General features: G+C 39.4%; 1 protein-coding gene across 2 annotated transcripts in view; it reads left to right on the top strand.

Annotated features, from left to right (window-relative positions):
• The first annotated feature begins 1,030 nt into the window (after positions 1-1,030).
• Positions 1,031-22,032, top strand: part of AFF2 (ALF transcription elongation factor 2) — a 350,200-nt gene continuing 329,198 nt past the window's right edge. For both annotated transcript variants that reach the window (XM_014881529.2, XM_014881526.2), the window contains exon 1: positions 1,031-1,260. In XM_014881529.2, the coding sequence (XP_014737015.1) occupies positions 1,214-1,260 (47 nt within the window). In that variant the 5' untranslated portion in view covers positions 1,031-1,213. The remainder of the gene's footprint in view (positions 1,261-22,032) is intronic.

Here is a 22,032-nt window from a genome sequence, read left to right as displayed (position 1 = left end):
TGATTGGTTCTGAGGAAGACTGGAGTAAAAATGAAGATGGCTTTGGTCTTGTCTTTGCAAAACCAATTTATGCACTTGTTTGCTCAGTGGGTATATATATTTGGAGTATTATAAATGTTAAATGGATGTGAAAAATCATAAGATATTGGTTACTGTTAAGAAGGCAATTCAGATATGAAAGTGTGAATCTGGGTAGAGAATAATTTCATTTAGAGGACAAAGGGAGCAGTGGGCTCCTCTCTACTTCTGTATACGGGCAGCCTGGGACTTGTGCTTGGCTTCTCCCTGGGATTGGTGGGGGGAGTGGGGTGGGCTCTGGGATGCCCCTGTCAGGACTGATGCCCACAGGTGAGCTGTGCCACCGCCCATCACAGGGCAAGAGGGAAGGGTCATCATCCCAGCGGGAGAGCGGGGTGCTCCCCTGGATCCAGGCCTCACGAGGCTCGGGGGGGCCTTTTTCATCCAGCCCTCCTGGGCTGCCCAGGCCTGACTCTGCTCTGACCCTTCCCTGCCATCCTGCATCTCCCAGTGCGGCTGACCCGGAGCTCTGGCCTTGCCATGTCCTTGCAGGCAGGTTTGTGTTTGTCCACACGCAGGAGCTTTGGCAATTAAATGATAGGATTATAGATGCCTGGTTTTGTGCGTGTGAGTTTTTTGTGGGTTTTATTTTTGGTGGTTTTTTTTTTTTTTTTTTTTTTTTTTTTTTTTTTAATTCTCTCCCCTATTCCCCCTTCTCGCCCCCTCTCTACACCCCAGCTAGGCCTCTCCAGGTCTCTCGCAAGCGCGAAGACGCGCCGCTCCACGCGTTCCCGCAGTTCCTCCTTGCAGCTAAACTTCCCCTCGCTCCCGGCGGAGGCTCGCAGCTCCGCCGGATCCCAGCGGTGCTGCCGCGGCGGCTCCATGCCGCGGCTTCGGGCCGCCCCGGCTCCTCCCCTCGCGGTGTGCGAGGCAGCCTGCCCGCCTGTCTGTGTGTGTGTGTGCGCCGGGCCGCCGCCGCCGCTGTGCTGCCTTTCCCAGCCGGGCAGAGCCGCGCCGCGCTGCTGGCGGCGGCGGCGGCGCTCCGCCACCCCGGGCGGCTCCGCACGGCCCCGCGGCGGCCGCCGCTCCTCGCGGCGCCGCTGCTCATGCGGGCCAGGCAGCAATAGCCGCGCCGGCTCGGCTCGGCTCTGCGGGGCGGGGGCACCACTTCTCTGAGTCTCCCCACCACATCGTTATGGACCTATTCGACTTTTTCAGGGACTGGGACTTAGAGCAGCAGTGGTAGGTTTTTTCGGTTTTTCTTTTTTTTCTTTCTTTTTTTGGTTTTGGTTTCTCCCCCCCTCCCCCCCCCCGCCCCATCTCTCCTCCCCGTCTCTCCATCCCTCTCCTTCTTCCAGCTGCCTTCTTCCTACCCTTCCCTGCTCCCTCTCCCGGTGCCGTAGCCTTTGTTGAGGGGCGAAGCACCCTGTGCCAGCGGGGAGCGGGTCCGCGCTGAGCCCGCGGGCAGCGGAGCCGGCTGGGGGAGCTGGTGCCGGCGGCTCCAGCCACGCTCCGCGGCCGCGCTGCCGGCCCCGGCTGGGGAGCAGCGCTCGGAGCGCGGCGGCGGGGGGCGAAGTTGGCCCGCAGGGCAGCGCCGAGAGGTGCCGGGTGCCGGCTGCGATCGGCGGTGGCAGCCTCCTCCCGAGCGCGGGCGGCGATGTTCCCCGGGATCGCGGCTTTTCTAATGTTGTGTTTACTGCTGTCACTGACAATGTTCCTTTCACGGGGAGAACCGCAACTGTAGTTTCGCTGTGGCACAGTTCGGCTGTAGCCCTAATCGGTGTGGGGGCTTCTGTTGGTGTTTTGCTGGTTTCCTATTCTAGATGAAGCGTTATTGAAGTTAGTTTTGTAAGCGGGAAGATCAGTACCCGTGATACTATAACAGGTCCTTTTTTCCTGCCCGTCTCTGCCTCATTTTTCTTTTCTTTCTTTCCATTTATTTTAAGAATGGAATTTTAGGTTTATATTGCTCTGTAAATAAGCGCACACATTAAAAAGGTCGGTGGATCTGTTTAAGTGCATTGTAAACTTGTTATCAACCTGAATGTTAAGGAATTTTTGATGAGTGACGAGTAGCTGAGAAAGTTAGAATTTGGGTAGGTATTTAGTCACTTCTGCGGCTGGTTAATGAGATGCTTATTCTTTGGCTGGTTTATCGGTTCTTTCTTTACTTTTCAATTTAGCGAATATAATTCCTTAACTATGCATGGATAATTTCAAGGGTTGGGTACTGCTTTCTTAAATGATTTCAAACTGGAGTGCAGTTTGCCAAGGAAGAGACTAAAATACTATATTTTGTGATCCTACTCTCTAAATGCCACACAGATTATATATGTGTATATAGGTGCATTTGGACCTCGTGTTTTGCAGAGGGTTTACTTTATTTTGTTAATAATATAAAGGTATGTCTAGGAAAAAGGTACTTTATCTTGTTAATAACTATAATTTTGCTAAATATGGTCCAACAGCTATACTTGCAAATCCATAGTAATCAGGACCAAATACCTGTCACATTCCATTTTACAGCAATTGGGAGTAAATCCTTGCAACCATAAATTACACTATATCAATATTAATCTGTAAGCAGGCATTTTCGATCATGTGCATGTTTTATCAGCATAATCCACTGTATTACATCTTTTTAATAATCATGCTGTTGTTATTTAAAAGTAATAAGCTCAATAAAATTAGTGCTCAATTAAATATTATGCTTCTACTACAGTATCTTTACCCTGCTACACTAATTTATTTTGCAGACAACTGATAACCACCGTATTACCACTCAAATAATATTTGCATACGATTTCCCTAATTTATAATGTGAGTGACATTAATTTAATAGAAGCTGTTACAACCCAATATGTGGGTGTAGTTCAAATACTAAGCATTTATAGGTATTGAGTTTTAGTGTTTGCTTAATAACTTACTTTCATTTGACTATGGTTTTATGTGGATTTAGAGATGTGCATCAGAAAGAAGGGAACTCTCGTGCCTCAGTTTTTCCATAAAATATGAATATATTGCCCCTCATTCTAAAATTCTATTTGATGTTTTTTGTACTGTGAAATGTACTTTTTTAGGGTTCATGAGGTAAGAACATTTTTACTTTGACAGTTTCAAACAGTTTGATATCTGCTCAAACTCTCTATTGTGGCCCAGGCATTCACACACATTTATTGCAGAGATCAAATTGCATTTAGGCTATTAATAATCCAATTAGTGTATGTAAGTACATATATAATATGTGCATACATAATCTACATGTCTATGACATGTGATATGTATTTTATTGTACATATAAATATTTTTGTCTCTGACAAATAGTTGAGAACCTTAAAGAGTATTAAATTTAGCTCCTCTCTCCACAAACACATGTATGTATGTAATATGTTATACATACATCATCACTACACACCCAGCAGTATGCATGCGCATCCATCAAGATTTATTAATTTTGTCTGTGTATCCAATATGGTGTGATTGGTTTGCAATATTTGCAAATCAGTACATATAACATGATGTGTGAATTTCTGCTTCTTATTTTGAAGCTGCCCTCCTTCTGCCTGTGAGCTGGCCTTTGTAAAACATGTTTCACAAGCATTTATAAAGCAATTAGGTACCTTCTTCTGCATTCCTTGCAAACCCAAAACTTCTCCTAATCTGTGCTGCAATCACCAAGAAGGCAAGCTCAGGCCTACTGTGTGTAGGTGTTTGTATTATCTGTATGCAAAGTACAACAGAAACATCATTAGCCTGAGAAATATATTAAAAAAATATTTATAGCTTGAGCAGATTTTTTTTAATCTGATGAAAAGATGTAAAGGTAAACTTTCTCTGCCTTGCCTTTCAACCAGGAAATGATTTTGTGAAAGTTACTCGTTGATGGGAAAAATACAGTTAATTTCCACCCCCCCCTCCAATGGAGGTGCATTTTTGTGTCACTTCTTGAAACATATTTTATCAAGAGCTGTGATTGTTACATCGTGCAGTGCCACTACACATGTGCTGAAATTCTCACCTGGTCTTCCCGATGATTAGTGGGAGCTTTGTCTTGATCATATACACTGCAGAATTGGCCCTTTCATTTCCCATATTAGAAGAGATCACAGTAGTACAATAATGAGGTGTTTCATTGACCCTTCATCAAGAATGTGATTGGGAAGGTAGGTAGCTGAGAGTTGATGTGGGGGTTTTTATTCACACTGGGGTAAAATGTGTAAACTAAGGCCACGAATATCCTCATGGATGCTTTGCCAGACTTGTAAAAACTGAAAAATATCCAAAACAATTTAAATAAATGTAAACTCAGGATGATATGAAAGGGCCGAAGCTGAAGTCTGCTATGATTTCTGGATGAATAAGAAGTGTTCACCTGGGCTTGCATTTAATATGAACCATTCTATGAGGGAGAAAGGAAGGGAGATGGATATAATGAAAAGCTTGAATGCCTGTGTGCACCAAAGGGACCACTTGCTGTTAAAAATCAAATTTCATCTTTTAAATCACTTTCCATGCTTGTCCGTGGTAACCAAGTAAATGAAATCTTGCTGTGGCCTGGGACCATGTGGCTAGATTTGAATCTGCTTACAGAGTAAGGTGGTATCATTAATCAGCAGCTGGGAAACAACAAAACCCAAAAAAGACCCAGCCGCCCCAGAATATATACTCCTCACTAGCATAAACAAAGGCAGAAAAAATCTTGGTTTATGTTATATTTATTATCATAGGTATTAATATTTTTAAGTCCTCCAGTCTTTAAAAAAGTGGAAGTTAAGAAAATACTTAGGAGAAAAATGCATATTGAGGTATGTAAATCAAAACCTGGCAAGGTAAAGTAAGATGAGCAGGTAACAGTGTCAGCTGTGTGGTTGCAAGGAGGAAGACTTCTCCCTTGCAGAGAAACAAGCCTCTTGTTTTTTTCCTATTTTATATTATGTATCACCAGTAGCCTAATTACAGCAAAACCAGCAAACTGCCAGTTATACAGGAAGAGGCTTAAACTCACTAAACTGTTACATAAATAGAAAGTTCAAAGGTCTGTTTGTGGCTGACAAAGCTGAGAACAGGCCATCTGTGGGCCAGGTTCCTCTCCTGTGTGAATGGAGAAACACACCTCGTGCCGCCAGAGCAGCACACTCTTTCAGCATAGACCTCAACCTGGAGGGGGTGATCCTGCTCTCCAGACAAAGGTGAACTGTTTCAGTTCCAGCCCTGGCTATTTCCCCCTCTTCACCCACCTTCCTGCTTCCCTCTTTGCCTTGTGTCCTTGCAGAAGACCACCTCAGTTACTGTTTTTTCACCAGGGTTTGTAATGACTCACTGAATGAAAAGTCTTCTGAACGTGGAGACTGTGTTGTGTTTCTGATGGGAATGTGTGAAATAGAGTAGATAAGCTCTTTGGGAGTTAGATTTATTTTTTATTTTTTATTTTTTATTTTTTATTTTTTTTTTTTTTATTTTTTCTTTTTTATTTTTCCTTTTTTATTTTTCATTTTTTATTTTTTATTTTTTATTTTTTATTTTTTATTTTTTATTTTTTATTTTTTATTTTTTATTTTTTATTTTAATTTTTATGGGGTGATGGTGAGAGCATTAGTGTAGGAAAAAGTCACATTTTGAATGGATTTCTGTAAGATTTTTCTCCCTGTCCCTTTCTTCTCCCGAAGAAATATTACAGTCGAATTGCAGTTACTTTATGGATTTGTATTACAGACAACCGCAAGTAATTATTTGAGAATGTTTCATTTTCAATTTGCTTTGAAAGTGTAAATGGATAGATTGTGTGCCTGCTGGTGGGTGTATGAGCGGGACTAGATGCTGTCAAAACAAGCAGTTGAAGAAGACCAAAAATAGTCTTGGGCCAAAACTTCTACTTGAAGTACATCCTGGTTTAGTAATTCTTCCCTGGCTGATACTGAACTTCACGTAGTGTAAATCTTAAAAGAATTTGGCTGTTTGCAAACATTAAGCTCCCATCAATCCTATGAGGCAAAATTACTATAAGTTTAATAGCATTTGAATTGTTTTCCTAATGATTCATTCAATAATTTAATGACTTTTAAAATATACAAATTGGGATGGAGAGTAGATACTTCAGGTACTGTTCACTATTCTGAAGCCAGGCAGAACTTAAGAGCATTTACACAGTTTGTACATGAATGCCAGTTATATTGTTTGGGGTTTTCTTTTTTAGTAAAAGATGGTACTATGATGCAGGTCCTTCAGTAAAGCAAAGCTATTCCTTTTGTCTGACAGGAGTACTTCAGCAACGTGGAATTTTGTAAATAATTTGGAATGGAAAATGCGACGTTCTGTAAAGTATTAATTTAAATATACTAAATGGTCTTTGAAAAAATGGATGGATGCTGCTGGTCTTTTTGTGCTTCTTAGGACTGAGGCAATACGCTCCAGCATTGTGGAAAGAGTGTTGTGATGCTTTTTGTGTTTTGAGACCCAACTTGTGTTTTTATCTAGGTAAAGAAACCATGCCCACGGGATAAAATTTGTGCTAAACTTAGAAAAAGCATGTGGGCCCTAATTTAGCAGGGCCCATAGACAGATAGGTAGTTTTAAGCACACTAAAGATCCTATTAGAATTACTCTGATTTCAAGTTAAGTTTCACCAAACTGGGTTCTTGATCACTCCCAAAATGCTCAATGTGTTTTAGTAATGACTAAACCCCAGTTTTTGGTGTATTTGGTAATGAAAGCTGATGTTATTTTTGACTGTACATACCCATCCATTTCCCTGAAATCTACAGCAGCTTTACATGATTTCACAAATAACTGGGCAGTCAGAAAGAATGCAAATGTTAAATCTCATTAAAAAAATTAGAGGGATTGTAGAAAGCATTTTATACCTTAAACCCATGAACCCTAAACCCTTTAGAATAAGCATCTAAACAGATAGACCCTATCCTGTATTTTCCCTGTGCCTTTAGTTTGAAATAATGAAATTATTTTTGTGTCAAAGACTTGAGGGATTTGGTTCCTGAATGTTTGTTAAATGTATATAGTCAATAAATACCATAAATAACCCATGTCTTCCTCCAGCTTTGGCCTGAGTCAATGGCCAGTGATGCCAATGAAGGTGCTCCCAGTTGACTTGAGAGGGCCCTTGATTTGCCCATTTTGGTCAAAAGGCAGACTTGTTTAAATGTGGAGCAGCTCTCTAATGACCAGGATCAGCAAGGCACTGTGCGCATGCCTAATACTATGCATGTGGAAAAACTCCTCAGTGCCCAATTCTGAACCTGTCCAATTCAAATTCACTGCCTTTCTCTTATGGAAAGAAAAGAAAAATGGAGGGGAAATCTTGAATCTTTTCTCTTGATTGCAGTTAACAGAATGGATTTTCTAAACCCATCAAACATCTGTTAACACTGAAAACTGAAAATGTGCCACAATTCTGGGTTTTGGAATGTTGCGAATTTGTTCTTAAGCACTGAAAAAGAAGATAGTAAATCAAGTAAGATGTCGAGTTAGTATAACCTTCCATAACATAACGTAGTCAGGAAGTCACAACAGTGACTCTAAAAGACAGCTCTTTCATCCTTTTATTGTTACTGAATGTTCAGTGTTGATGCTTTGTAACCAAAATATTTGTTTAAATTGTTCTAATAGCTTTGGTCAGAGGTCAGAAGGTACATTACTCCTGATTAATGGACAATTGTAGAGATTAAAACAAATGAGAGGAAGGATGGTAGTATGTGTGTCAGTAGCTTTTAAGCTCCATCTTGAATAGACAGTTGTTTGACCAGAGACTCTTATGAAGGGCATATGATGTTAAATCTTTATTTGTGAGGAAATTGTGTGGGAATGAGCTCAAGGGCTTGTTTTCAAATACACTGTACTGGAGTCCAATCTCGAAGAAACTTTATAAAAATTATATATTGGTCCTGAATTTCAACAGGACTGCTATTGGGTGCAGTCAGTTTGATGGGTTTACAAGGTTGGGCTCATAGTGCTGAAAAAGTAATGTGGAGCAAGAGACCTGAGGTAAGGGAATAACCCAAAACTTCCTGCAGTTAACTTCCCAGCTGTTAGAAACTGTTTTATCATGAAGAGACTATTTCTCAACTTGTATATAGCAGATCTACAACATAAATTGTTACAACTTTTAAGCAAAGGTCTTGTCCGTAGTTTCTTTAGTAAAACTGTATATCATGTTTTAATAACATTTTATGAATGTATTCAAATCAAACCACTGAGAGAAGAAAACTCTCACTTGGAAAAGTTTTTCATTGTGACCTCAGCTGTTGATCTGTGTCTTTCTACTGGAGATTATAATTGAGTCCTTATTTCATGTGATTTGGGATGGTGAGTTTTAAGGAGAGTGGAAGATGATACCACAACTAGAAGCTGATTTTCCTTGTAGATGGAGCAGAGAATAGGGAATGCCATTTACTGTGTATGGCATGTAAGACTTGTTTAGTGAGGAGCTGTAGTCAGCAGTTCAGATTCCTGACTCACATGCTGCATGGTGCTACCAGTTATAGTAAGATGTGAATAGCCCACTCATAATTATATGTAGTTATAGGGGTGGGGTATTAACAACCAGAAAAAGACGAAAAACAGATAGAGCACCACCAAGTTAAAAATCACTGAGTTGTTCCTTTGACAAGTATTATAATAGCTATTTTTGTATGCTGTGGGTGTACATGATGTTGTGGAATGAGTAAATTCTGTAGCTCTACATTGCCAGTGCCTGGCGCTCAAACCTGCAGAAGACTTACTACTGAGACTAGTGTTTTTCCATTTGACACTTTATTTACATGGACTGTTGGCAGGATTCAGCTGTAGCTCAAAAATTTTCTTGGACATCCAAGTGTAGGCTCTTTTGATAGGTGGTGGTATCTGTATCCTGAGACACCTGAAAGTGACACTGGGTATAAAAGCAGAGCAGTCCTTGGTGGCTTATGATCTGTGCTGAGAAGATGGCTTCATAATGGAATGTTTTTGTCGTTTTTTTTAATGTTTTTATGTCTGAGGGTAACAGTATGTTATGTAAGTCTACTTGTTCTTTTTTTTTTGTCCTTTATTACTGGTTTAGGTCAAAATTTCTCTTGTGAGGAAAAAAAACATACAACTGTCAGAAGAGAAAGCAAATGCAAAGCTTTAAATATAAACCATCATTAAGGTCTCCAGTTCCCATTTATTTCAGTCTCATGTCATGAGGGAAACTGAGGTGCTGCAGTATGGTGGTGTTTAGGTGAGTCAGTTTCTATGCTGCTGTCAGTAGCGTCACTTGTATTTGAGAACACTGTCTTGTAACATTATGTGTCTGTTGGTTATGGATCTCTTTGTCTGCAGAGATGCCAGAGGAAAATATGTTTTCAGAAGTTTTCATATGCTTTAGGTCCCTGTCTTGAACTCTCAGATGAGACCCCATAGCTTGGGGGGCAGGCATTTCACACATGAAAACTTTGGGCTGCTCTTTTGAATGTGGGGGTGATTTTTCTTCGAGTTTCCTGTAGAACAATGGAGTGACATTCTTCTTGGTGTTTCCTATGAAGAATAATGATGAGGAATTATCTTCTCAGTCTACAAGTATTTAAAAACTCATTAGTTAGGGTCCCTGAAAGAGTTCCAGTACAAGTCAGTGGGTGTGGTGAAGCCAGTTGTAATGGGAAGTGGACTGAGCCCTGGGGCTGGTGGTCAGCAGGGGGGCAAAGCTGTGAAGAATACTCTGCATATGCTACAGTAAGCATTTTCATAGATCTCCTCTGTGGGAGAGGACAATGGCTTTGGTGCTCGTATTTACTCAAAAAGCAGGACTTTGATTTTCATGGCTTTCTGCTTGGTTGTACACTGGAAAGACCTTTTGTCTTCACCAAGCCTTTGAAGAGGGGTAGGTGGAGGAATTGAGGCATTGGCCAGTGGCTGAGGACTAGTGGTTGCTTGGGGAAGGAACTAAGTTGCATTGCTTTATTTTGGTAATACTTGATAGGCTTGTTGTCATTTTTAAGTTTGTTAAATAAAGGTGAGTATGTATTTTTAGGAACAGAACATGGATTCTCTCACTGGTACTGTGGGCTAGCTACTTTACTGCCTTTGGAAAGTCACTTGGTATCTGGCGAAATGAGGCAATAGTATTTACTTCTGTGGTGATTTGCCATTTTTTTTTCTTTGTTTGTTTGGTTGGGTATTTTTTGGTTTTTTGTTTTGTTCAGGTGCAAAGCATGGGAGAGAAGGGCCAGCTGTGTAGCTGTAGTCACCTTTTTACCTTTATCTGGTCTTTCTGCTCACTTTTTCATCTTTCTGGATGTCAGCTGGGAACTGGTTTTGACATTTTCTCTACTCTGAACTTCACTCTAGCTATATGGTCCTTCACTGGCTTGCTGGTACAGCATTACCTAGAAGAAAAGCAAATGGTATTGATTGTCTGTGGCATAGCTGATGCACAGAGATCCCTGTGTTGGATGCTGATTTGTGCTGATGATATCAGACACGTGTTTGGAAAAAAGGGGTGATATTTCTAGCCACAGACCCTTCACCAATATTGATTTATGTCTATGCTTTTGTGAAGTGAGAAGTGTAACATATCCAATTTTTACTGGTAGACTTTCAGAGAAGTCATTGTCACCATCCTTCCTTATACAGTGGGGAATGGGAACAGAAAAGTGACTTGCAGGAGGACTTGTCTTTGGCTGGGAATGTAGCTGAGTTCCACTTCACTGCTTGCCAAGTCTGATGGGTGTTTTCCTATTCCATGGGGGTATGATGAGGTTAAGTCCCTTAATGTTTATGAATGTTTACGGTGATAGAGGAAGACAGAAACCTAGGTAGATATATTAGTAGGGGGAAGGCAAGCCTGTAAAGAGAAATAGTGGGATTTGGGCAGAGCATGTGTGCAAGAGAAGATAAAGCAAAGAACTCTTCTGAAGGGCAGAATTGATTTACAGTGTGTATACTTAATGTAATTTTCCCTGCTAGTATAGCTGGACAGTGAAGGCTAGGGACGTTTTGGAGGCAGAACCATCTTGTTACTCCTAAAGACTTGTCGTGTACCAGATCTTATAGCAGTGCTTTGTATATACAACTGTAGCTTAAGTAAACGTCATCGCTTGGATGATTGACTGAATAGTACATCCACAGTTTTTCAGAAGCATTGTTGCTCTTTGAGCCAGCTGCCTTTGTTTCTAGAAGATCGTTGCTGCTTTGTTGGTTAACCCTGGGCATGAGCTTTCTTCATATATGTTATTAGACGGAGCATATATTCTATTTATACCACTTGGGGATACAAATTACTGTGTTGCATTCAGCAAGCACGAGGAAAAGAACATCCTTGTGATTGGACAAAAAAAGAATACAGGGCAAAATTTTATTCTGAGGTCCTTACTTTCAAGGTTCAAGGGAAAACAGGCAGCAAAAGCAATTAATGGTCTTTATGTCCCTGAAAAGTAAGAGGTATTTTCATATATGTGTTTTAATAGACTATGTTTGTGGAATTTGGTTTTGAAATTAACAATGTGCCTTTGAAGAAGGGAATGAATTTTGATTAAATCCTGTGTATCATTTTTAGACAATTAGGGAGATGATTACTGTTGTACATACTTGGAAGCACTGTATTTGTGGCTTTGATAGTTGTCTGTGGGCCAGTAAATTTGCACTAGAGGGCTAAGCTGGAGGCCACTGCAGCTGGTTGAAGTTTTTCATTGATTTAGTAAACTCTAACCCATACTTAGCCACAGCTTCCCTTTCCTTCTCATTTCATTTTTGGAGCAGATGACCTTTACCTACTCTGTGGCAAAGCTCCAGAAATATTATGCAATCTACTGCAATGTTTTTGTTACTGTCTTCCCTTCTCTCTTTAAAGAACCCTTGCCCAAACTGACTGTTTTTTAGCGTGCCCATGGAGGGATCATAGCTAAGGGAATATAATTAAAGAGAGTTTTTGTATTTGTGTAGGGAAACACCTGTGCCCTCATTCAGAATCATATGCTCCATCAGCAGGACACTGAGCATGTTTGGATTGTAGACCATGACTAGGTGTTATCCTCATCAGGATAATGAATAATACACTTTCCTGTCACTTCACTCTGCTGTTTCTTTCCCCATTAGCCAAGACAAGCTGTTGTGTGAGAATTTTGCCTGGTTGTAGACTGCTCATGAATCTTGCAGTACATGACATGCAGACATCTAACAAACATGACTAGAAACTGCATAAAATACACAGACATAACACAGAAGTCATATGTTTGAAAACACATTAGAGCTCCACAAATAACTTGATATCTAGGAGGCTTTTTGCCTCCCATATATCTATAACCAAAAATATTCTTCTAGCTGCCTTTCAACCAGATCAGGGTTATTTTAGATTTTGTAATGATTCTCGCTTGTGTAAACTCATACAATCTGCCTGTGAATTCAACTTCAATGATAAAAGGTCTCATTAAAAAATTGAAGCAGTCTAGAATGTTTGGTTAAGATTTAATATCTTTCTAACTAATTATAATGCAGTGTCAATATGTGCTCTGATATCTGTGGAAGGAAAAGGAGCATAAAAGATACAGTTCCATTGTATTGGGTCTTTTGTAAACAATTAGCGGTTGGGTTGATGGCCAAAGCAAGGGTGAGAGAATTGATAAACCTGTTCTAAAGGGCTTGAAAAGTTGAATTGAATTCTAAATGTAGATTAGGAATAAATGATGACAGCCAGGCTAGCATTACCTCAGTTGATTAATTTATAAGGATACTGGTCAATGATTTTAACCAACAGCTATGCATAGTAGAATCCTAATGGGATCAGTCTGTTAAGATTACATAAAGTAGAGCATTTGATTTATTTCATAGCTTTCCAACGTGCCACTTTATCTTCATACAAATAATGCATTAGTCACACTGGATAAGATGGCGTATTGAATAAAGTTGTGACTTTGTCTGCTTCTTATAATCTGATTTTATAACGGATTACATCTGTTTTAGTAGTTTATTCATATCATAAAAGAGATTGTTGGTTGAATGAAACCTTTACATCTGCCACTTCATTAGAAAAGATAGTAACATAAAGTTCCTCATTTCCTCCCAGTCTGTTTTATCCCCTGGTGTGTCTGAGTGTGTATATCTTCCATACGTTTGTATATTATAATGCCGGTGTGTTCCCAGAGTCGTGGTTAAGAATGCGTCACAGCTTTGGAGGGCTAATACCAGGGGCTATAAATGTTCTGACCCAGAACATACCCAGCCAGGGGATATGGGCAAAGGGTGACTGTCAAAAATCTGAAAGTGATGGCTTGTAGCAGTGGCGTGGCTGTGTGCGTGTGTGTGTGTTTGTGGGGCAGAATTCGGTAGGTACTCAAGCAAATCCAGCCCTTCACTGTAGGTGTGCTTGTGTCAGTGGGCACTGAGTGTGTACTTGATGAGCGGGTGTTGACTTAAGGCTGATTTAAGAGGACATGAAGGCTGAGCCTTCCTCTGGACTTAAATGTGAATTGTCACTTTTGATCAGCTGTCATTCATCTGTCACACTTCTGCTGGCTTTAAAAACACTCTACTAGTTCAGATGCATGGTTGTTGATTTTATCAAGTTAGCATTCAATGGAAAGTTAGAAATCTAGGCATTTTCTATCCACCGTTGTAAGTGTTTGATTTATTGTTTGTGTATTTTATTCCTTTTGTTCAAATGTGGGTCACTGACAGGACGCTGGTGTTACAACTTCAGTTGTAGCAGTTGTTTCCACGTAGACCTTCAAAACGTAGTATCAGTATATCTTTTCATAGATGATTTCTTATTTGTAGGTAAGTATCTTGCAATTTTTATTTAATTCTATTAAGTGTTTAGGGTCAGTCTTGGTCTTCTGAACATGAGGTTGTCTTGGATTCTGATGTTGAACAGAAGGTACTATCCAGCTCTTTCAGTTGTCTTTTTAGTCAAGGCAGCTTCTGAGAATCTCAGTTCCCTCTTCCGAGTACTTGCTGAGGACAAAACTTCTTCATTCACATTTTCATTTGTTGATACATATTTTAGTTGAACTGGCTCTGGCATTTAAATCTTGGCTGTTTTGCCCACATACTTTAATTTGGTAGGAATTTTGATATAAAAGGTGTGGTCAGGTTCCCCTCTCAGGATACTCCTGCAAGCTTTGGTTGCAGATAGAGTGGGAGAACCAGGATGGGCTGCCAAAGAGTTTACACAGAGCTCTACCCATTTGACTCCCAGCACAGGACTAGGCCTGTCTCTGACTCCAGCAAGCTTCTTTAGCAAGACTTTAGGACTCACATACTGTTCTTCATGCTTTAAGAGAAATGACAGCAGGGCTTAGCTCTGCTCTGCACTGGCCGTTGTCTCTGCAGCAGTGCTGTGCTCACTGCTGAGCCCTGCAGACACGGCTGAGTCATTTTGTGCTTAAATCATGTTCGTTAGTGAAATTAAAGGAAAAAACCCTTTTCTTCTCACAAAAGGGATTTTTGTTGTATACATTCCCATGATGCAGAATGGTCCTCCAAAGGTCAGTAATGTTTGCTGAGGTGGGGAGTTTCTGGGGCCAGATATGGGGAGTGTGCGCAGATTGGTTTGCTGAAGGCAAGATAAGGGATACTGTACCCAAATGGAAACTTCCTCAGCTAAATTTATCCTCTGCTGCAGGGCTACCTACACACAATGAAGCAGCTCTAGTATCTGTGACCTTACTTAAAGACTATGTGGTCATGAGAAGCAGACACAGCTCCAGCAGCACTGGGGGAAGTTGACTCTTCAGGGGGCCTTCCCCAGGCACCTTCATTCACATCAAACCTGGACTGTGGAGGTGTCATCCTGGACCTGGATATGGCTGCAGCCCACATCCATCGCTGCTGTCAGAGAATGTCCAAACCTGACACCTTCTGTGTGCTCAATTATTCAGATGGAACTATTTCTCAGATTCCTCATGTATGTAGTAGCATAATTTTGAGGGTGAAAAGCATGTGCTGGTTAGGTATTGTTCTAATTGTTATTCAAGAATGGACCCACAGTTTGGTGATACACTGAGGACTAATGCCACCTTCCAGCCTCCAGTTAAAAAATTATCCTTTGAGATGGTTACAGCAATAAAATATAGCTTAAGTATTTAAATATGAAAGAGCACTGCCACACTGTTCATTTTCAGTGAGGAATACTTACTGTATCTCTGAGTAAACAGAGAACAGTCTTTTATGAGAGATTTTTGTTGTATTTTGTTTGGCAGCTGTCTTAATAGAAATTCTTCAATAGTATTTATTGTATTTTGTGCTGGTAGTGGTGAGAGCCAAAGCGGAATCTGAGTAGTTTTACTTGCTTTACTCATGAACAATAAGAAAATATTGCTGTATTAATTTCTTTTGTGCTTTATTGGCAAAAATAAAGAGATCCTATAATATGAAATTGCTAATATTAGAAAGGCTTTGATTTTCTCATTAGCACAGGATATTTTGCATCTGTTCTGGTTCACAAGTGCATTGTCGGCACTTAAATAATAATAATGACTCAGTAATGAATAAGAATAACAACAAATAAGCATGTGAGTATTCAGGCAGTCAGGCACCCTCCGGTGTTTATCAGTAGGTTGATTTCGGAGGACTTGCAAAATGAGCTGTTCCCATATGCCCATTCAGATTTTCTTAGATCACTGCACAGCCTGGAGATTCATTTTACTGCTGACATGGCTGGGTTATATACATACACTTTTTTCCTTGTATATCCCTAGTAAAGTGCTAAAGTTGAAATGGGAAATGTTTCTTCCACTTAGAGACATTTAAGTCTCCATTTTTCCTCTCCATTTTTTCTTTTTTTCTATTTCTTTGTATGTGAATAGAGTCTTAAGTATCTCATTGTTTTGAATTTGTGAAAATACCAGAGCACTGCCAGTCTTTCAAGTATGTTCTTAAAAACATAGTGAAGGAAAACCTTCACTGCAGTTCAACTCAGCTTGTATTATTAAATTGTCTCTGCTTCTGTAGGTGCTCTTACAAAACCAAAGAATGTTAAACTAGTGTTTGCAGTCTATCTTGAACATTAAAAAGCCCAAGAATCTAAAATGAAGGTTCAATTTCTGATTTGACTTTTGGTTTATAGCATTGTCTCACCTTCTATAAAGTCTCTTGTCTGCCTGTACAATATGCCATACAGTGCAATTTATGGATTTCATTTTTCTCCAGATCTTATCTGGTATCAAATAGATAAGTGAAGAATAGCACAATACTCCCTTTCTTGTTAAACCAGTGGCTAATTCTGTCAAAGTATATTAACTTTTAGCCTTATTCTCAGAATAATTTGGACTAATGATGTGGCTTCATGGTAATGAGTTTAAGAGAAAAGGAAAATCAGTTCAAGTTGGGGGAAAAACCCCATCAATTATGCTTTGAGTTGCTATTTTTTTAAAACACTGCTTTGCACTATAAATTATACCCTTATGATCCTGCAGCTCAAGGGAGTCACAAAAAATGTGTATGTATATTAGCAATCATCTGGAATTTGACAATTCTTGTTAAAATTCTTAAGTTAAAGTTCTGGAATGGCAGGCAAGACGGCATCTACTGTGTGAATAATCTAAATTGTACCATCCATTAATGCTTTAAAACAGATTGTCAAAAAGTGGCCTTATTGATTGCTCCAAGTGATCCTTGCTTAAAGAGATCTGCCTATGCTAAAGTACACTTCAGCAATATATGTGAAGCAAAGGAAAGCAAAAGTTGATTTTTTTTCCTTGTTGATGAAAATTATTTTTTGGTCCAACAGTCCTCAACTATTCATGGTAAAAATAAAACAGGAAGGGAAGAATAAAAAAAGAAGAAAACAAAACAAATAAAAAGTAATCCTTCTCCACATAAAACAGTTTAGCCTTGGATAAGCTAAAAGAAATTGGTAAAGTAAGTAGTTTGATAGCACATGACCTGTAAAGTACTTGAAGTGATCTGTGAATGGAAGCTACCCTAAGCCTGCTTCTTGTCACAGTAATTTGTCTGGTTTAAGAGCAGAATAAGTGTGTCTCCTTGGCAGTACAAGAGCAAGGAGATCACTAGGTGAGATCAGATAGGAGTCTCTGGTGGTAACCACTGAACTACTGAAAAGCGCTTCTTTAACACCATTTCTACTGCTGTTACATCTCTTATTAAGTATGCTAATTATCATGAACCTGATAAAGCTTATATAAATTGACTGAATGAAATGTAAATTCAGGTTAAATAGAGAGTAGTTCAGTAGACTTGACAGGTGCTGATTTGCTTAACTGCTATATTCCAAGTGAGGGTATGCTTCGAAACAAAATAAATAATCAAATAATCTAATGCTTGAATTTTGGGGAGACTTCAAATGCTCGAGTTTTACTCCTAAAACAGAAAAACTTAAAGTTTTCAAAATATCTTCTGCCTTTCTCCCTTGTCCTGTGACACTTTATGTGAGGACAGTTAGTTCTTACATTTTTTGTACTAAATCCTTTTGTAGCCATTTGTCGTATTTGCATGGCACAGGGTAGTGTGGCCTGTTTGTCTCATGACATTATTACAGTAGTAAATGCTGAAAAATAAATAGCAGCACCAACCATGGGTTGATGGGTGTAGAGTAGATGTGGAGTTCCAGTTAGAGGGTGCCCTGCTTTGGGTAGAATCTTTTGGGCAGACGATCTCTCTCTACCTTACTCAGAGTGTTTCCAAAATGGACACTGGAGTATACACTTGGTTTTAGAGACCTGTGGGCCTTGTAGTTGTGAACATACATAATGACCTTTCAAATAGCTTTCACATGTCCACGCAAAACTATATCAGTATTAAAATGTTGTTCTTTTACTTGGGAGGAGGGAATTTCCTGGTTAAGTGCCCAGTATTATAAGTGGAGACATGGAAATGGACATAGAAGAAGCAAACATAATACCTCTTAGAGACAAATGTCACAGACATTCTTGGGAATGCTGGAATATTTATAGTGTATTTTACATATAACATAATCAGATATCACCATTAGTGCACACAGCCTCTTCATTTTAATTGTCAGGAGAGCCGTCACACAAGAACAGTCAGCTTTTATCATTTCACAGCTACATTTTATTACTTTGTAAGATGTTTTAATTCTTTTCCCCCTTCTCCCTACACATGTTCATGGATAAGGCAAACAGCTCTGGAAACTGGTGTCCTCTGCCTATTGAGTGGCCTTGCCAGAACAAGGTTCTTCCTCTGTGCTCAGGTCTGGCCACTTCCAGAAGGAAGTTGAGGAATCCCTTAGTCCTGTACTTGCTGCCCACTGTCATCTCAGTCATGTTTCTAGGGACTGACTTCTATATTCATTCTTACTAGATAATATTCTCCTTCCCAAAACGTTCCCAAAACTATCTCCCACCAATCCAGCAAAAGGCAAATGTATCATGAGGCTTGTGCAGTGTCTTAGACTCCATAGTCTTACTGAGAAAGGGGCTGGGGTGATAACTTAGAGTTGGTTTTGATGCACGTGGCATAAAAGTAGCTGAGTTGTTTTGTGCTCTGTGCACGCCACCTGTTCCAATTAAAAGAGGAAGCCTTAACTGCTTGTAATGGTCATGAAACTAGCTGCGCTTTACTGAGACATACAGGTGCGAACAAAAAAACCCTGTTTGAAAGTACATAGGGTAATAAATAAATTGACCTGATAAATTAGAATGCAGCTGCATTTCTTTTCAGGTTGAGGGTCATTTATTTCTCTGTGTGTCCCCTTCTCTATTAATGCAGACTAATTATCACACTTCAGTTTGAATTGAAAGATCATCACATGCTTTTACTGCAGGCAGTGCTTTATTGAAACTATCCTGCATTATGTCTACAAAGGTTGAAAAAAAAGGGGGGGGGAAGAACAGAATTACTTCCTGCCTGAGGAACATGCTGCAGGGCTTTTTTTTTTTTTTTTTTTTTTTTTAAGTTGTATTCACTAATTTACTGTTTGTTCTAGAACAGCAGTGAGTGGGAGTTAAACTTTAAGTGCACATTTGGCTTTAAAAAAACATTTAGGGTACAATTACTGCTGTTTACCATCTTATAATTGTTGTGTGTTTAGGCTTAGTCAGGCTTAGGAAGATGGGTATCTGTAATCTTTGAGGGCTACAACTCCCTATCCTAGATTTTACAAAAGAGAAAGTAATTATAGATATTGAGATAGATACAGAGATAACATAACACTTTGTGCTGTGATATTTTAGTGATTAGTGTAAAATAAACACATAGACAAAGAGAGAAGTTGTGGTGAAAGATGCTGTGTGTGGCCACAGTTTCAGTCACTGGTATTTGAGTCTCATATTCAAATCCACTCGGGGAGTCAGGACTGCTTGTCATGGAGTCCCCACATTTGCTCTTCTGTCCTTACACAGGTGCACAGTTTATAAAAAATAGGTTTAAGCAGGGGGCTGTATTTTTAGTAACAACTGTACGTTACACCACATCAGAGTAAAAGTAACTGCAGTCATGTCTCGATTGGCAGTCCGGTGAACAGGGGTGTCAGCAGGTCCAGTGACAGGGAAATACCTCCATCAGCCTTTTTTGGTTGACATCTTTGTTAGATAGGAAATATTAGAAACATGGATAACGGTGTATCTGGGAAGACCCAGATCTGCAACAGGATCTCAACAGGGCTTGATGTGTAGTTTATGGGAGCAGCCAAGAGTTGGAGGGTGCAGGTCTCCTAGTCTGAAGTCCATCACAGGAAGAACAATTGCATGTTTCAACCTGCTATGTAGCTTGTTGCTCAATAAAACTGTTTGTCTTTTCAATAATGCATGGACAAAGCACTGAAGAAATATGGATGAATCCAGGTGTAAATATGTCGACAGTAGTATTTCCATTTTAGAGTTACTGAGATGTGGTCTTTGTGGCTTGGCAAAGGATATCTTGCTGACATATATTGTCTGGATTTTCTTCACAAGGAAATGCATCTGTGAGGAACAGACTGAGATGGGTGTTTGATGCCTACAGTGGAGGTATAGATTAAGTTAAATTAAAGTTCACTTTGAACTTGAGTGGAAAAAGCAGTTGTGTGAAAACAAAATGTGACAAATACGTAACTGAAAATGCCATAGTATTTGAAAGACATGAGAGATAGTTAAAAAGCATCATTAGTTAAAACAGTTTTGTTCCTTTAATTCAGTTTTATGACCCACTGTAATTAGAGTAAATAGCTCCACTGTTTTTCTTGAAAGAGGAGAATATTATTGGATTTCAGGGCAGTCATCTGAAATTTTTCACTTATAAATAAAATTAATGCTTTCATCTTTATTTGTCAGTAATGTTTTTGAATTACAGGTGCTCTAGAGAAACAAATCTGTTTGAGGGCTATTTTGTAGCTGAAAGACTTTGAGAAAATGTTCCTATCATTCAAAATGATCTGAGGCTCTAAGTAGGTATTGTGACTGTCATATTAACTTTCAAACTTAGAATACAAAGGACAAATCTTTCCTTCCTTGCTAGAAGTCATATGCTGCTTTTTAACTTTCTTCACCATGATTTATTTTTAATGTAGTTTTAATGAAAAGGTGGATCATACGTTATAAAGTTGTTGTTTGTTGCTTCTCTTTTGATGTTAGAGTGATAGGAGTTCCAGCAGTGTTACTTTTTTAAAAAAATAATATTATATATATTCTGCACTTAAACTTCGATTTTTGTGTTTAGTCCTATGAGTTGAAATCCATGACACTTTCTTTGGGCTTTATCTGTAGCCTTTTAAAACCAACTGATACTTTGCTGTAATAGTCTCTGGATTGAGACCACGGAGCTTGAATACTTGGGTGTTACAAAGGTGGAAAACATGGAGGGAGGTGGTGGAGATAAACCCACCCTCCCATTTAAAGGGTAGAGATAAAGCCTGATGCAGTACCCCACCTCTCGTTGATAAGGCTGCTCTGGCTGTGTTAATGCTGCTCCTTCTTGCCGTGTTGAACTTCACCCACTGACATTAAATCCTCTCTCGTAAGTGACTGGTGTACAAGCCTACTCTGTGATTTTCGGGAGTATCAAGGGATTCAGCTGTACAAGCTTTTCCTTGTATTTGAAATGCAACTTTTTGATAGTAATAGGTAGCATGGATCAAAATGTATGATTCATCCTTCTTTGTACCTATCAAATTCTGTAACAATAGCCAAGCTAATTAATATAGTTAATTAATTTGTGCATAATAACTGCTAGGAAAAAGTTGGCCACCCACAAACCAAAAATCTTACTTTTTTTCAAAGAAAAATCCTTTTTTTTTGTGAATCTACTGAACATTTAAATGGGAAAATACCTTCCTCCATAAAGCATAACATTTCAGCAATTCTATGTCAGTACAGGTGGAAAATTTTTTAATTTAGAAAATGATCATTTTTTTCTAGTGGAGGAGGAAAATAGTTTTGATTTAAGAAATAAATCTGAGCATCTCTTAATAAACACTAGCTTTACTGTGGTTTTGATGTGTATGTGCTTTCATAAAAGGTTCTTTTTAGTGCAATGCACATTTGCCTAAATCCTGCAATACCTTAATGCCTTTCATGCTTCTGCATCCCAAGGCACTTTACAATCTGTAAAGTTAACATTAGAAATGCAGCACGTAAAATTCCCTAAGACAATCCTTTTAAAAATGTTGAATAAAACATCTTAACTGTTAAGTTTGGATTAAATGACCCAGCAGTTAGTGCATTTTTTCTTTCTGTGGAAAACATGTTTGAAACAAATGACTGAAATGAACAAAGGCTCTGTAAATAATATGACTTCAAATGATATTCATGAAGGCCAAAATCTGCTATTCTGCAGGATGAAGTCTAGACATGTACAAAGTTCAGCTCTGTTAATTAAGAGGGAGCAATACGCTGCAGTGAGTCAGAGCAATTTTATAATCCAAATGCTGCTAAAAGGGACTCTTGTCAACCTCAAAATCTTACTTGTTTTGTAGTCACTGCGTAGGGAGACTTGCTGGCTGAGGAGCTACATATCTCTTTTAGGCTTGAATGCAATCCAGCCTCGTGTTGACCAGAAGCTATTGCCATCTGATAATTGTTTGTTAGGCTATGCAAAATAATTGTAGTCTCCCAACAGTTCCCGATGTCAGCGTCAAGAAAAACCCACCCCCACGCT

Source organism: Sturnus vulgaris, chromosome 14, assembly GCF_052056855.1.
Source record: "Sturnus vulgaris isolate bStuVul1 chromosome 14, bStuVul1.hap1, whole genome shotgun sequence".
Classification (NCBI taxonomy): Eukaryota; Metazoa; Chordata; class Aves; order Passeriformes; family Sturnidae; genus Sturnus; species Sturnus vulgaris.
The sequence above is the reverse complement of the archived record's forward strand: the minus strand, read 5'-3'. Positions and strand labels throughout refer to the sequence as shown.